This window comes from Gymnoscopelus braueri, assembly GCF_963280865.1.
Source record: "Gymnoscopelus braueri genome assembly, chromosome: 8".
Taxonomy (NCBI): domain Eukaryota; kingdom Metazoa; phylum Chordata; class Actinopteri; order Myctophiformes; family Myctophidae; genus Gymnoscopelus; species Gymnoscopelus braueri.
The window spans coordinates 14,176,564-14,192,572 of record NC_137609.1 but is presented as its reverse complement, the minus strand read 5'-3'; the positions used below and the strand labels follow the sequence as shown (position 1 = coordinate 14,192,572).

Sequence of the window (16,009 nt, the reverse complement as noted above, 5' to 3'; positions counted from 1 at the left end):
TTTAGGCACAACCTGGGCAACACACCAATGAAAGAGGGAGTCCCGGTTCTTCACTCCTGCAAGTTTGATCAGTTGCCAAAGGGTGTTGATGCAGTAGCAGTAGTGGCAGAGCCTCTGCCTGATCATCTAAGGCAGCTGGTGGGCAACATTTCTTTTCCAGAGGGCCACACTGACTTTTATAAAGTGAATGAAGGGCAGCTCTATTTGTCACTCTGGTGTACTCTGAAGTTGCAATGAAAAGATAAACATCCACTTCAGTGCATTATCAACTTTTAAATTAGCCTACTAATTTATATCTTTCCAGTTGTTTGATATTCACCACTTCATACTGTAGGTCACTGATGAAACACATTGCAATTATAAATATGGGCTCAAGGCTGACTGTTTCACAATTATAAACCTTTATTTAATATTTTGAGTACATACCTGCAATGCATCAATGAATTGAGACATTTGTAATATTCACAGGCACAACTTCATGAATATAAACATGAATTAACTGTACTCAAATACATTGTTTATCTGTTATTACTTGTATGACTGTTTTCACTTTTAATACCAATCAGATCTGCTTCACTGAATAACAGCAAAAAAACGTTTACCGTTCTTTATGAAAAAAACTGTTTTGAAGTGAGAGAACCGGAAGTGAGTCTATAGAACATGCATAGCAAAGAAAGACACACATGACGTTAAAATAATACCTTTAGGCCATGCTGCATTTTCAAAACCCTTCACATGATGAACTCATACTGATGCTTTCAGTGAAAAAGCATCAAATTACGAGCGCTTGAAGAAATTGCTTGAGAGTCCTTTGCTGAGTAATCCCAATTATGTAATTTGCTACATTACTTTAGCTAGATTAGCTAGATTACTTTATTAGACAGAAATGTAAACAGCACAGGGTACAGTCATACATTCGGGCCAAAAATGTACCCATGTTCGTTATAGGTGGGTGGTACCAGATCGTTGTTGTCGCTCCCTCTAGTATTGTGGCTGTGGGTGTCGCTCACTTTTGTGATGTAGTTAGTCAGATATGAGGGTATTGAGGGCATTTAGGGCAGAGCCCCTTTGACTATTTTGAAAGCCAATCCCATTTTTAATTGCTTCTACCCTGAGCCATCCTAGGCTAGCAAAATGTAAACCTACATGCCGTGACCTAGATTCTGCCACCAACCTGGTTCTTCAACCAAAACATATTTTTGTCAACTTGATCTCTATGACTCAGTGGGGAATCAATATATTCATTCCTAGTGGCCCATTTCTTTCTCCCCACTGTGGGGGGAGACGAGTAAGTGTCATTACATTGAGTTTGCAGTCATATTCTCCTCCTGGATGATTTTGCAGCACAGCAATTTGCCGTCATAAATTCAGAAATCTCAATAACCTCTGCACAGCTCCTTCGGTGGATGATCTTCTATTCCAAGAGATTAGAGAAAAAGTGTACCAGAGACATGACATAGACATGTCATGTCTATGACATAGACGTGTCATTGATGGCTATTCTAGTCATCGTGTGAACTATTCACCGCCACAGAGGTTGACATCTAGAAAAAATGGATTTGAAACAGTATGCAACCTGTGTTTTAAAACATTTATTAACATGGTAAATAAGGTTTGCGAGCTGACACTCCCTACCAAATTGAAATATTAAATGTGGATAAAGTTAAAATTATGTATTTCATGTCAAACAAACTGAATAACTTCTGAATGTCAGTCACATTGCCATGCCACTTTGAAAAGGTACTTACACACTAGGAAGCAGGGTGAATGGGTAGACAACCACAGAGTACTTTAAGTAATGTAATGATTTCTTATTCATGCACATCCTAGTTGACATAACAAGGATCCCATTATTATATTATTGGCAAGTACCTAGTCCCCCTCCCCCTCCCTCTTTCTCCTCCTGTGCCTGATTCTTGAATGAATTTCAATCCTATATCATGGAAATCCTTCTCACTCGACCCTCATCTATATTTGATTATGGGGAAACAGTGGCTCAGGACGTAGAGCTTGGAATCGGAAGCTTCCAGGTTTGATCCCCGGCTCCTACTGTCTGCGTGCTGAAAGTGTCCTTGAGCAAGACACTGAAGCCCTAACTGCTCCTGATGAGCTGCATGGTTTCCTCTGCCGTCGATGAATGGGTGAATGTGAAACACATCGTAAAGCGCTTTGGAGAAAGACGCTATAATCCTGTAAAGCCCACCCTAAGAAATGGGCTCTAATTCTTTGAAATCGGGTTGCTCATTAGGCCTTTTTGACTAGATGTAAAAATAAATTGGTCAATTTGTTTTGCATATTTGATACATCGGGTATTGCCAATTTATGGATCACAACATTATATAATATATATGTATATATAGATATGTATTATTAAAATGTTTTGGTTTTTAATGTCCTAATTATGACCCTGGGTATGCTCTAAAAGTGTGAAAATTTATTTTTAATTTCACCAGGTCTTTACTCTCATAATGCCATCGCCACTTGCCCTATTGTTGCTTGATAAAATGTGCAATCAAACCTTGCACTTTTTTAAGTAACTTTGGAAAGGAGTGCCCTGCTAAAACAAGGGAACCAGGGGACCTGGTACTGCCAGACCCCTAATGGCCGACAGAGCACTACGTCACGCTAAGCTTGGCCAATCAAAAAGAGGGACATGTAAGCACCATATATGCACCATATATGGACGAAAACGTTGAACCGTTTTCGTCCATATATGGACGAAAGAGGGACCGACAAAGCCTCATGTAGGCCTGACCCCCTGGGTCTGGCAAACATAAATTGTGAATTGTATAACATTACATACATGTATGTTTTTATGGCCTTACAACCCAGATATTTTGGCGACTACAGAGCCTTTCACACTGATTCTCTTTCACCTTCTAGTACTCCGTCATCTTGTGAACTACTTGGGTTGAACAACTCGGTTTAAGTTCTGCTTGAACACCATTGCAGCGGGTTTTAGCTCAGGTTTAGATAACCAGTCGAGCCTTTGGTCTTTTACAATTTACAATGATGATAATGGGTACTGCATTAAGTACTCTGTCTGGCATAGGCCGTGCGTGAGTGTGTGCGTGCGTGTGTTTCTTACAATAATTTATTTAACCAGAACAAGAACATTTTTGACTCATATGTACTTGACCTTTATAAGTATGTGGCCTCCAAGTACTCAGTCTGGAGCCTGTGGCACTCCATATTTGGAATGGCTGACCTGTTCGGTGCCCGTAATTTACAGACTATTTCCAGTACCTGTTCGGGCCAGTGATTTCATAATGATGACATTAGTCATCTCCATATTTGGCCATAAACCATGTGATGTTTGTGCTGCTGTATAAGTGGCCAGTGCCTGCAATGTTCACTCCAACTAGCTAGTCTTAGAAACAGAGCATGGAAAGAGGGAAGGTGATAATTGGTGTGTCCGCAACCGGTGACATCGACTTGGACCAAGCCATCAAGCAGTGGCTGGAATGTGACAAAAATCCAAAAACAGTGACTCTGGTAGAAAACCTGGTAAAGAAAGAGGCAGTGGCAGAGCTGAGAAAATGTTTCTCTTCCAGGATGGAGTTTGGCACAGCAGGTCTGAGGGCAGCCATGGGCCCTGGCATATCCCGCATGAACAACCTCACTATAATCCAGACCACACAGGGCTTTTGTCGTTACCTAGAGCAATGTTTTGATAACCTGAAGGAACGAGGGGTGGTGATTGGCTATGATGCCCGGGCCCACCCTGAAAGCGGGGGCAACAGCAAGCATTTTGCTAACCTGGCAGCAGCCATCTTCGTCAACCATGGGGTGCCTGTACACATCTTCTCTGCCGTCGTACCTACACCCTTTGTGCCTTTCACAGTGTCCCGCCTGGGTGTCTGTGCTGGAATCATGGTTACTGCTTCACACAACCCCAAACAGGACAATGGATATAAAGTGTACTGGGAAAACGGTGCCCAGATCATCCCCCCACACGACAAAGGCATTTCCAATGCCATAGAGGAGAACCTGGAGCCGTGGCCTGAATCCTGGAACGCAGAGAAGGCCCTGAAGAGCCCCCTGCTCCATGACCCTTACCAGGACACCCACACACAATATTTCACTGCCATCCAGAAACACTGTCACCACAGGGAGATTAACAAGGGTTCAGAGGTGAAGATTGTGCACACGTCTGTGCACGGGGTGGGCCATACATTTGTACAATCGGCATTCAAAGCATTCGACCTTCATCCTCCATATGCTGTAGAGGAGCAGAAGGACCCTGACCCCGAGTTCCCAACGGTCAAATATCCCAACCCTGAGGAAGGAGAGGGTGTTTTGGCTCTATCCTTTTCCCTGGCAGAGCAGGAAGGGGCTACCGTGGTGCTTGCTAATGACCCAGACGCTGACCGTCTAGCCGTTGCTGAGAAGAGTGGTGGACAGTGGCGTGTGTTCAGTGGTGATGAGTTTGGAGCATTGATGGGCTGGTGGGTCTTCCGCTGTTGGAAACAACAAAACTCAGATTCTTCTTCCATTAAAAATGTCTACATGCTGGCAAGCACTGTCTCATCCAAGATAATACGAGCCATCGCTTTGAAGGAGGGCTTCCACTTTGAGGAAACACTGACAGGGTTCAAGTGGATAGGGAACAGAGCCAAAGACCTGCTGGACCAGGGAAAGACTGTGCTGTTTGCTTTCGAGGAGGCCATAGGATATATGTGCACTACCTCTGTACTGGACAAAGATGGAGTGAGTGCTGCAGCCATAGCAGGAGAGATGACTTCCTATCTGGCCACTAAAAAAACAAGCCTCTCCCAGCAACTAACCGCCATCTATGAAGAGTATGGCTACCACATCACGAAGAACTCCTATTTCATCTGCCATGACCAGGAGGTGATACACAGTCTGTTTGAGCGCCTCCGTAACCATGGTGACAAGAAGGGTTCCTACGCGACTGAGTGTGGCCGCTTTGCCGTCACTGCTGTACGAGACCTCACCACAGGCTATGACAGCAACCAATCCAACAACAAGGCGCTTCTCCCAACCTCCAGTTCCAGTCAGATGATCACATATTTCTTCTCTAATGGGGGTGTGGCCACCCTGAGAACCAGTGGCACCGAGCCAAAGATCAAATACTACACAGAGCTTTGTGCTGCCCCCGGTAACAGTGATGTGGCACAGTTGCAGAAGGAGTTGGATGACTTGGTTGAGGCCATCATTGAAAACTTCTTCCAGCCCAAAAAGAACAATTTGCAACCCAAGCCAGAGTAACCATAACATACAGTACAGTATGTACAGTACAGTACAGTAAGTTGTGGTACCAATACTTGTTAAGTAGCCTACTATTTGTACTGTATATTTGCCAGACCCAGGGGATCGGCTTACAGGAGGCTTTGTCGGTCGGTCTGTCGGTCGGTCGGTCTGTCCCTCTTTTCCTACCCAGCCATTCAGATTTCAACCACTAGGGGTCTGGCAGAACCAGGTCTCCTGGTCTTGTTTTACCACTATCAATGGGGATATTGGGGATAATGGAGATAATGGGGATATAAAACATTGTAAAACACATTCGAACATGCCAACTGCAGTCAATGTTGTTTGTTAGCTATTGTGAGAAATTCTCCCCCAACTTGGCGGAGAATTTGTCGGTTTTTGGGAAGACAGCACTATTTGGGATATTTTGGGAGATAACTGGACACTACTTGGGGATAATTGGACACTACCATGTGTTTGTCCAAACTGTAATTTTGAGAAAAAGGCTTGAAAAGATTTGCACAATTTTCCAGCTTTTTTGTAAGTATGTAGTGTAGTTGTAATGTAGTTTTCATTTAGTTCATATTAGCTCTCAAAATGTAATGTGAATCATAAAATAAATACATAAAATATTTAGTTCACACTGCTAAGGAACAGTTTAACCCCCGGGTTAAAATAATCAGTTTGTTACTTTAGATTAGTATTTCTCAACGGGGGCGGTACAGCCCCCCAGGCAGGGAGGGGTTCAGAGAACTTTGGGGGGGCACTGGAAGCGATATTTGAGAAAGGGGGGCACTGGTTTAATATATTCGAGTTCATATTTTTCATCATAGACTTCCTTGCATTAACACTGCAGTCAAATGAGGTTCGGGGATTGTATGTACAGTAGTTGCACACACCTCGGTTGAGAAGCTTTAAGAAAGTCACATTTATTTGAAATAAATGTAAAAGAAAATAAATGAAAAAGAAACAGTACAATATTGTGCATAACACACAATATGTGTGTGAGTGACATACCCCACCACATTGTGGAAATAATAAACCATACAATGATAGTTTAAACTTTAGTGAAACAAGTATAAAGTGAATATCAGTTTGTACATTTTACAAGTACAAGCCGGCCGCTGTTCACCCTCAATCCCCTGCCAGCTGTTGACTTTCGTCTGTTTGGACTGCATCTTGATCTGAATTACCACAGTATAATGTCATTTTTTTGTACACACCGATAAGTGTAAAGTGAGTTTGCACAAAAGTGTCTCCTCTTGACTCATCTGTATGCCACAAACATCAGCATCAACCACTCTGTCTCCCTCCTTCATCAGTGAAGGATCTTTTCTCCCACCCACGCAGACTGTCCCTGCCTGACGACCCCACCCCTCCTCCCCTATCTGTGAACTCTACAGTGTCATTCCTGCTTCCTTTAATGCATAGTGGACATTCATTGATTTGATGTGCAATATAGGCCTAAGGACATGCAATATTATTTTATTGTTTTTATTCTAGTTCATTTTAAAGTGTTTTTGTTCTATATTGCTTATTGGCTTTTCATGTTTATTTTTGACTGAAAACTGCTACGCTCACCGTAACCAGAGACACTGCAACACTGTTCATTGATTTAAATAGCATTTACCGCCTATCCACATCCACTGCCAGTGTTGTTGTATTGTTTAAATTGAGGGCATTTGGGTTGACCAACTACTTGATCACATTTTAGGTGGTTTTATAAGGGGCAATTTCAAGCACCGCTGCCCTCCCTGACCCCTTGCATTGAGAGACGCAGCAGTTTTCATTTTAGTTGGCAGATTGTGTGAATGGTCGATTGAAAAGTCTTCTTTTCCTTTCGGCTAATTCCCATCGGGGAATCATCTGTTTCCATCTGGTTCTGTTTTCTGTGTCTTCCTCTGTGACAATTTTTTTTTAACTGTTTGTGTCATCAGCACATTCGCGATTAAGTCACATCATTTTAGTAGGTTTTCCTGAGCTTCTTCACCACGAACAAAGGCATCAACTTGCATGAGGAATCAACTATATGAATAGTTTTGATGCAAAATATATATTTTTATCATCACACCCCCCATGTGTACAGGCCTAATTGCCTACGGTAATTTCAAAAGACAGCGTTGCATGCCAAAAGATTGCCAATCTATAATCTCACAACAGGTGAGACACCATCGTACGATGAAAATTAGGAATAATAATTCAGGCTTTATTGGAAGCTTGTGTACCCCTGCTGATCTCGGATGGACTCCTACCAGAGTGTTTCTCTCGCTATATACTGTACGTACTAGCAGCAGTGGCTCATGAGGTAGAGCGGTCGCTTGGGAAATGGAATGTTCCTGGTTCGATCCGCTGCTCCCCCTGAATTTGTGTCAAAGAGTCCTTGAGCAAGACACTGATGAAATAGACCAATTATTTGTTTACCAACATTGAGACTGAACACACAGGTGATTGTTTCATGCAATCAATTCCCAACATAGGGTGCGTTCGGCAATACTGGTTCTTATCGCTTGCAACCAGTGTGACGTCGTCTGTTAAGGGGTCTATGGGGTTCAGTTGAACCCTTAACTGCTCCAGAGAGAGAGAGAGAGAGAGACAGACAGACAGACAGACAGACAGACAGACAGTACATCTGTTTGTTCATAGAGAAAATACTCAAGTGAGGCCTTACATCGACTCACTGGAGAAGCTAGCTACTGTAGAATGCAGTCAGTTGTACATTGGTCGAGGAGGTATGGTCCCGCTTTAAAACTGACTTCCTGTCTGTGGTAGATAGTTTAGCACGCATGAAAAAGGCCAGGGTTAAAGCCCGATCAGAACCGTGAATGAACGCGGACATCTTGAATACTATGAAGGTCAGAGATAACATCTACTCTGAGTATCGTAAAAACCGTACTGCTCAGCTACTTGAACAGAGCAAAAGGCTACGCAATAGGGTAACAAGCATGATTAAATCTGCCAGAGGCAATTTCCTCAATGACAAAATGTACGAAAACTAAACCGTGAGAGCTCAGGTATTTAAGCAGTTGGGCTACAGTAAAAACAAAAACAAACAAAAAACATCAAAATTAATTTGGATGGCACCCTCATACTGAAACGCTGGATGTGACTAATGGCCCGATAGTTCACCCCCAAAATGACTTTTTGTCTATCGATTAGTCACCCCATGGAGACTTGAATTCATGGACATTTTTTTGTTTTTGTCGCATTCCTAAACCAATAATTTGATAACCGGCAGCGGTTCCGGCAGGAGACACAAAAGAGTCTCCTTTGTGTCTCCTACCGGAACCGCTGCCTACCGGTCTGCTGGTCATCAAATTATTGGCTTAGGAATGCGACAAAAACTAAACATGGGGTGACTAATCAATAGAAAAAAAGTATTTTTGGGGGTAAACTATACCCCTTTAACTCAAGTGGATGGCAGTGTCTACACCACAGCTATAACGACAACATCAGTGTGCTCAGATGCTCAAATAAATAAGTATTATGGACAGCCCTTAACTGACTGCTTGTGCTGTACTGGCTTATTGGCCAGTCATAGAATATGTCATATGAAACACTGCTCAACATGTAAGAGTGACTTGCGATTCAAACAAAAGCTTGCTTGGTCAGGCTCACTCCTTTTGTCATTTTCTTCACTACACACTTCTTGGATATTGATATTTGGTCTGGCTGTGTATTGAAGAGGAGATCAGTAGCACTGCTCAGCCGTGTGCCCACATGGCGTGGCAGCAGCACACAGTGAATTGTGGGACTTCAGTGAAACAGCGAGCTCCTGACACCGCAGGACTTGTCACATTGAGCCTCCAGGGATACTATTGGAACAACTAGAAGAAGAAGAACACAGCCAACAACAGAGACATAGAGCTGGAAGTTGGTACTGTAAAGTCAGCAGTATGAATATAAAAATACACATTGCATTAGGCACAGAACTTCTCTTTTGCCCCCGAGCATTCTGTCCATCAGAGTGGATTGTCCCGTCCATTACTGAAGATTGTGTAGAGTTACTCAAAGTTATCCCAAAACTATCCTCCAGCTCTTTTGAATTGAACAAGAAATGATGAGTCCACAGTTTCTTTGAATAGGGTCCGGGCTACCAGCCAGCCAGCTCTCTTTATACTGTATTATGGACAGTTCTTTAATAGTCTACACAATCCTCTGTGTCTCTTTTAAAGTTTCAATCCTTATTTAACAAATAAAAAGTTAGTCAGTATGGTATAGCATGCTAGTACAATATAACTAACAGCACATCTGCAGTGGTTGGAGGTGGTGGTTGGAGATTGAAAGAAATCTCCCCTGGCCAAGTAGTGCTTCGGTAGAAATTGGTCTCTATGTTTACAATGGATTGCATGTAACTAGCCAATCTAAATGGGGTTAAAGTGGTTAAACTGATCTTTATGCTATCTTTTTATTAAAAGAGATTTTAATATAGCATATATTAAACCCCCGGACCCCTCTTTGAAAAGCACTGCTCTATAATTTTCTGGCCTCTCGTCTGACAAAGGACAGCAATTGTTGAGGCTTGATGTGGGTGGTAGGGTGACAGGTAGATCCGGCTTCGTAAAACTGCTATATGTAACATAATCTCCTTTGATATCACAATTTGCTGTCTCTGGCAGCTTTCGAAAGATGCCAAAAAAAAAAAGAAACGCTGCTGTTTAACTGGTGTGCGTTTGCCTGCTATTTCTCCTGTGACGGCTGTGAGCATCCATGTGGTATTACATGCGTGTAATACCACATCTTCACTCCTGGTTCATGTCATTGGTGACAGTTGTATGATAAAGATAAAAAGCCAAATACAATGCTATAGGTACACGCTGTTGTCTCCTAATAGGAGACTGGAGACCATCACAAACTTGTTAACCCACTGAAGGCTATAAAAACAACACAGATGTTGGCAAAGACATTGGCACATCGCCCTATAGGGAATACACTTCTGGCTTTAATTGCCAGGATGCCAGAAACCTGCCTGTATACTCAAGTCCACTTAGCTGTCTCATTAAAGAAAAAGGTCCAAAGGGGAGTGTAAAGGTTTCCCTCCCTCGGATGGGAATTAAATAACTAGAAAAGTGTAGGCCTACTCCTCGGAGCACAGGTCTCCGCCAGGCCGGGTAGCGTACCCAGGGCCCGCAAACTTTGGAAGGCAGTCATAGCTAATTGGAATGAGATCTGAACCACATTACCATATAGATAGTGGCTTCCTCGGCCTCATGGTGGCGCTATAACAAGGTTCAGATCTGGCCTCCAGGGAGTGTGTGTGCAAAGTCTCCAGACACAGCCTTCGGCCTGGCGGAGACAATTATCTGTTAATACATTTTAGCTGCAGAACATTTAACGTTAATTTCAGTTTAAATACTGTAGATGAAACCACATCGATGCATTACGTTCAACCAGGTTGGGGGGGAAAGACATTAAGCAGACTACAAACCGATTTCAATATATTTATATCAATAGGAGATCCATCACACACAACCAAATAACACATACTGCATTATCAACCATTGATCATGGTGTACCTTTGATGTGATTTTAAAGGTTGTATTCCTTAGGTTGCTACAGTAGGTGACTATGGCTCTCTACCAGTGAGCTACGCATGTTCAGTACAGTTCTCTGAATAACTTATTGAGGAAACTGAGCATGCACAAGGGAAGCCTTGATCTAATGTTGAGTTAAACTGAATTTTACTAAATGTACATAAACCTTTTTTGTATTTGGTTGTTTCAATTGGAGATGTAAGCCGAGTCTCTCTTATAAGCAGGCTAGTCACATAAAATGCTCCACAATTGACATGTTAAAGTTCAACTCTCCGACATGATTTGCATTGCATCAGTAGTCCACAGTTGTGGAGGTGCGCGCATGTCAGGGAACTTCTTGCACTGTGTTTTGGCTAGGGACTTGTGTGTAGAACCATTAGTGGTAGCTTTTGATGTGAATATATTTTGGAGGGTAAATCATACAATAGGTGTAAATATGTAAAACTAAAACTAAAAACAACCTTGTTTGACACGCCTACTTTAGAAAAACACATATACGCTGTGTGGAAGCAGGCAACTTCATGCACTACTCAGCCATGCTCACTCCTGTCCTGTGGGTGCACGTTTATCAGGCATCAAACATGACTGACAGCACAGACAGTGTGTTTTTAATGCCTGAAAATACAGATCTAGATTCAGTATTGTAAAATGCCAAGAATCAGCAGACGGAATTTTGTAAATTCCTGCTTTTTGTGAAATGTCAAAATTATCATACATTTGGCCATTTACTGGAAATGCTGTTCCAGATGTTCAAGCGGCCTCTGAGGGAGTGTCATAACAAACACCCCCTTCCCCAAATTGAAAAGCATCCTCAGCAGGAAAGGAATCAATCAATTGGACGGCCTGTTATAGAGCCCCCATGAGGCTGAGGATCTTCCTGGGCTGAGTTTGCGTGCAAAGTTTCACACCAATCGGTCCAGTGGTGCTGTAAATTAGATGTTCACAGATAAACAAACAAACAAACAAACAGACAGACAGACCGTCCAGCCTGGCGGAGACAATAAATAAACTGTTGTTGTCCTCGAAAACTAATTATGTTGAAATCAACACAAACTTTACTCTGTTATTTATTTTGCCTGCAGGTTGTGCAAGTGAAAATATAAAAGTTTCTCTTGCAGGATGTTGATGTAATCAGGCATGCTTACACAATACGGAAGTGTAAATCTAAAGGCAATTAACTGGCTAAACCTCCAACCTTGCATTTGACAAATTAAATGTGAAAATGTCAAAACTAATGGCATCAACTGGAAGTGATGACCGTCACTTCTGCTCCCTTAGAGAATGATTAAAAAAGAATGAGCTTGACCACCTTCTTGTTGTGTTCAAAGTGCTGTCATTTTAGTACGAGCGTGCCTAAGCCAAGAAAAGTGTAATAAGTCGAGTTAGGGAACGTGAAATTAGACACAGGGAATTAATGACTCATAATTAAGTCCCGCCTCAGCAGTACCTCATGTCACTCCGAGTCCCACTGTCTCCCCATTTAAAAGTGAACAATTTCTGCTCCCATTTTAATCTCTTCTCTTCATTCAATTCATCCCTCTCTGAAAGGGAGCTCAGCTGTAGCATACTTGCGTAACTTGCAATTGAAGCTGGAAGCCCCCCTTGATTTCCTTTTTAAATTCTTTCAGTTTTTTCTTCCGTCTTGCAGTGTGAAGATCTGCTTGACAGTTTGTGTGTGTGGGGGGAGGGTGCATTAGGAACCCACACTCCCCAACATTCATGCCCCACTTGCCGAAAAAAGCAGATCTAGAAGCTACAAGAAACATCACGACAGCATCACGACACGTTGTGAGTTTGTAGATCTGCTATTTTTTTATCCACAACATTTGCACTACTTTACATTATGCGTGTGCATATATCTCCTTTACACACACGTGACATTTATTACATGGCCAGTAATTGGCCAGGCAAAACAATGGCTAATGGAAACATTGCAATTGCTCAGGGAATATCATATTTTGAGGGGTATAAGGCCAAACTGAGGGGGAACATTAGCCATAGCCTTCATGACCTCCATGAAATTGCCGCCCTGTGTATGGCAGGACAACAGCTGCTCTCCGGAAATGGTACAACTCTCATTTCATTTTACCCTTTCCATTCCGATGGTGTATATACCGTACATGTCTTGCTGACATTATTCTGCACACTTATGCAGGCATCACATATAATCACACACTGAACACTCCAGCACTCTGACAGATGTAACTTGGCAGTGTAAATGTACTGCATGTGTCACTTGTATGCATGTGTATGTTCTCATCAGCAGAATCCATGCTGACACCCGCCGAGAGCCTTGTTTCTACAGACAAATTCATTTACAAGATGGATTCAAACTGGAGAAGATCAATGTAAAGATTTCCAAAGCAAACAGGTTCGCAAAGGGAAGCAAAAAATCAATTAGAACAGCAGTCAGGATCAATTTTGGGGGGCGAGTGCATTTGCCAATACAAGGATGTTGATTCTTCTTCACAATTGCCTTTAGATTTCACTCTTCACACAAAATACATAAAAAAGGAAGATATCAAATTTGGTACAGAAATATACTAGAAATAAAGGAGGTTTTATGAGCTGAATCAAGAGTTTTGAGGCGAGGAGTCAGATCTCAGACAAATGGGAGGCAAAAGGAAAAGACTACTGTACACACCTGAGTACACATTTTATAGATTATATAGCAGTTGAAACCCGATCGAGGCTCTCTACTTGTCACGGTCCGCTCCTCAGCCCTTGGACTTTGTCTGTGTTTATTGGTTTTGGACTTTTACTCATGTATTCCTGTTTTGTTAGGTCTTCTAGTTCTGTGTAGTTTGTTGCCTTGGTATTCTGCATCTCATTTTGTAGTATTGTTCCTGGTGTTTCCTGTTTTCCTTATCTGTACCTGTCTTGTCTAACCAGTCCTGTGATTTGCAAGTTTTTCCACCTGTGTCCTCTTAGTCCCCCAGCCTATCCCAGTGTTGATTGCCTGTTGAGTTCACCTGTGTCTAGTTAGTCCCAGTCTATTTATAGCCCTTGAATTTTCAGTAACTGGAATGTTCGTAGATATATGTCACAGTGTTCATTGATCCTAGCGTTTGCATTTCCTAGTATTATGGCTTTGCGCCTAGTTCTGTATTCCTAGTCTCCTCGTGTATTCCTGTGTCTGTTCCTGGTCTTTGGATAATAAATCCCTTGGTATTCGATCTGCTCTGCCTGTGCCTGGTTGTTCTGCACCTGAGTCCTATACCTCCCTGTCTCGAACCGTGACACTAATGGGTTTGTGCTGCGGCCAAACAAGAAAATCCCAATTGACCTGCCCTGCATTCACGCCACAAGCCTCGGAACAAAAGATTGAATGGCTCTATACTATAGAGCCATTTCATATTACAAAAGGAAAGGTTAGGTAACTCCAGCATATCTAAGTCATTTGAGTATTTATAAGGCACTGAAGTATATCGTCCAGCCATAATCATACCTAAAATGAGCCAGAACTCCACTTATTTAATTAGTACACAGAATTAGTTAAAAATATAGAAGTCTGCCCAATGTTCCCCAAAAGGCAGGACAGGTGAAGAGTGGGGGATACCTGGCCATTTACAGTGTAAAGACAGCCTCTGTGACAGAGACAACACCTCACTTTGGATAACAAAAGAAGCATGTGTTTTCACCTGGACTAGAAAGCTTTTGTCTCATTGTATTCACTTCGTTTGAAGCCCGGCACCATGTGGATCTATTTAGCATGGCTGTGGAAGCCATTGTCTCCCACAGCCCCGTTTTAAGAACAGAGCTACTAGTTCAGATAGAACCTGGGTTAAAATACAATGTTACTACGATGTTATTATCTCTTGGTGAAAGTATATACTGAAGTTAAAATGAACAAAAGTATTTAACTACGGCCTGTGTAGGTTTAATATAGGTAAAAAGCCAGGAGTAGTAAAACGTATTCACATGAATGGATGCTGTGTCATTAAAGCTTTTAAAGTTAACTATTGTTTACAGATGAATAAGAATGTAATTCCTGGTATCATTCTAAAGTGTATGTTGTACAAAGTACTAATCTAATAACAAAACTTCATTGTGAAATATGGTTCTGTACTGAAAGTAGATATTGCTAAATTGACTCCCTTGTACTGTGTGATCTAGAATATTATGCGCAGTAGCTGTCCGCCCGGCCACGACGGTTCAGCTCCCGATTGGCTGAGAAGAGACAGAGGAGGAGCTCTTGTTAAACAGCGTCTCTTTCGAATCTACTGTATATAAACATGTTGTTTAGAGAGTAGCAGGGTGCTGCGTTTCTGGACCCTTGCAGTCACCATTCTGGATTCTCCTTGTCGACAAATAAAAGAAAGGAGAGAAACCTTATCACCTTGGATTTGATGTCTCCTTTGTCCTAACATTCTCACTAAAGGCTTGCGTTGCTCCACGGCTTTAATCCACGGTGTTGCCACACAAATTATACATCAGCACCTCGCTAAATTAATCTCAGAATCTGGGTCACTGAGCGCAAGAGCTTGTTTGTAAGATGAATGGCCCCATTTCACAGACATGCCATAACAGGGTAAACACGTGTCTCACTGGAGAGCCCAATGCAAGGCTCTGGATCAGATTCTCCTCTAAGAGCCCAGCTCTTAGTTATAGAGCATATATTACACTGCTAAAACATTTATTTAAAGCTGATGTGAGTGGAGTCGCTTGACTTTTAACCACTTACTTCCTGATGCTTTCCTTTCTTCCATCAAAATGCACCCCATTGTGACCTATAGTGAAGATACAGTTTAGGATACATCGGTTTAGGATCACATTAGGTAATATATTTAGTAGTAAGTCTAGTTTTACTCTGAGGAAATATTCATTTAAGTGGTTTGAGCAAACATTTCAGATTCCTCAGCATGCAGGACCTAAATGTTTCCTTTTCACAGAGAGTTGTAGATTTTTAAAGCTTTTATTGCAGGCAGTTTAACTTAGCAGGTTATCCATTTATAGTAAGAGTTGATACAACATTAAATAATTCATGTATTAACCACTTAAACCCTATCTACTTAGTTGACCGGAGTCACCCAGGGGTCTATACTAAGCCCCTTCCTTTTTCCCCTCTACATTGTGCTGCAACGCGCCGCATTATGGGCTTGAAGATCTGCTATTTTGGCTGAATGTTTGACCCAGAACAGGGAGTCCCTGTTCTGTCAGGGACGCTAGGGTTTGTGTGGTTAAAACAGAATACAGTTATATGATTTGTTACCATAACGAACCAGAAAGAGCAGATGATCAGTCCTACTATTATTTTCTTGTGGCCC

At 42.1% G+C, this 16,009-nt stretch overlaps 1 protein-coding gene across 1 annotated transcript; it reads left to right on the top strand.

The window, feature by feature from the left end:
* Nucleotides 1-3,384: 3,384 nt before the first annotated feature.
* Nucleotides 3,385-5,232, top strand: LOC308090690 (phosphopentomutase-like; the record flags this gene model as incomplete). The annotated part of the gene is made up of 1 exon (XM_080435955.1): nucleotides 3,385-5,232. One exon carries the CDS (start codon nucleotides 3,385-3,387, stop codon nucleotides 5,230-5,232), a length of 1,848 nt encoding a protein of 615 aa, XP_080292081.1.
* Nucleotides 5,233-16,009: the final 10,777 nt, after the last annotated feature.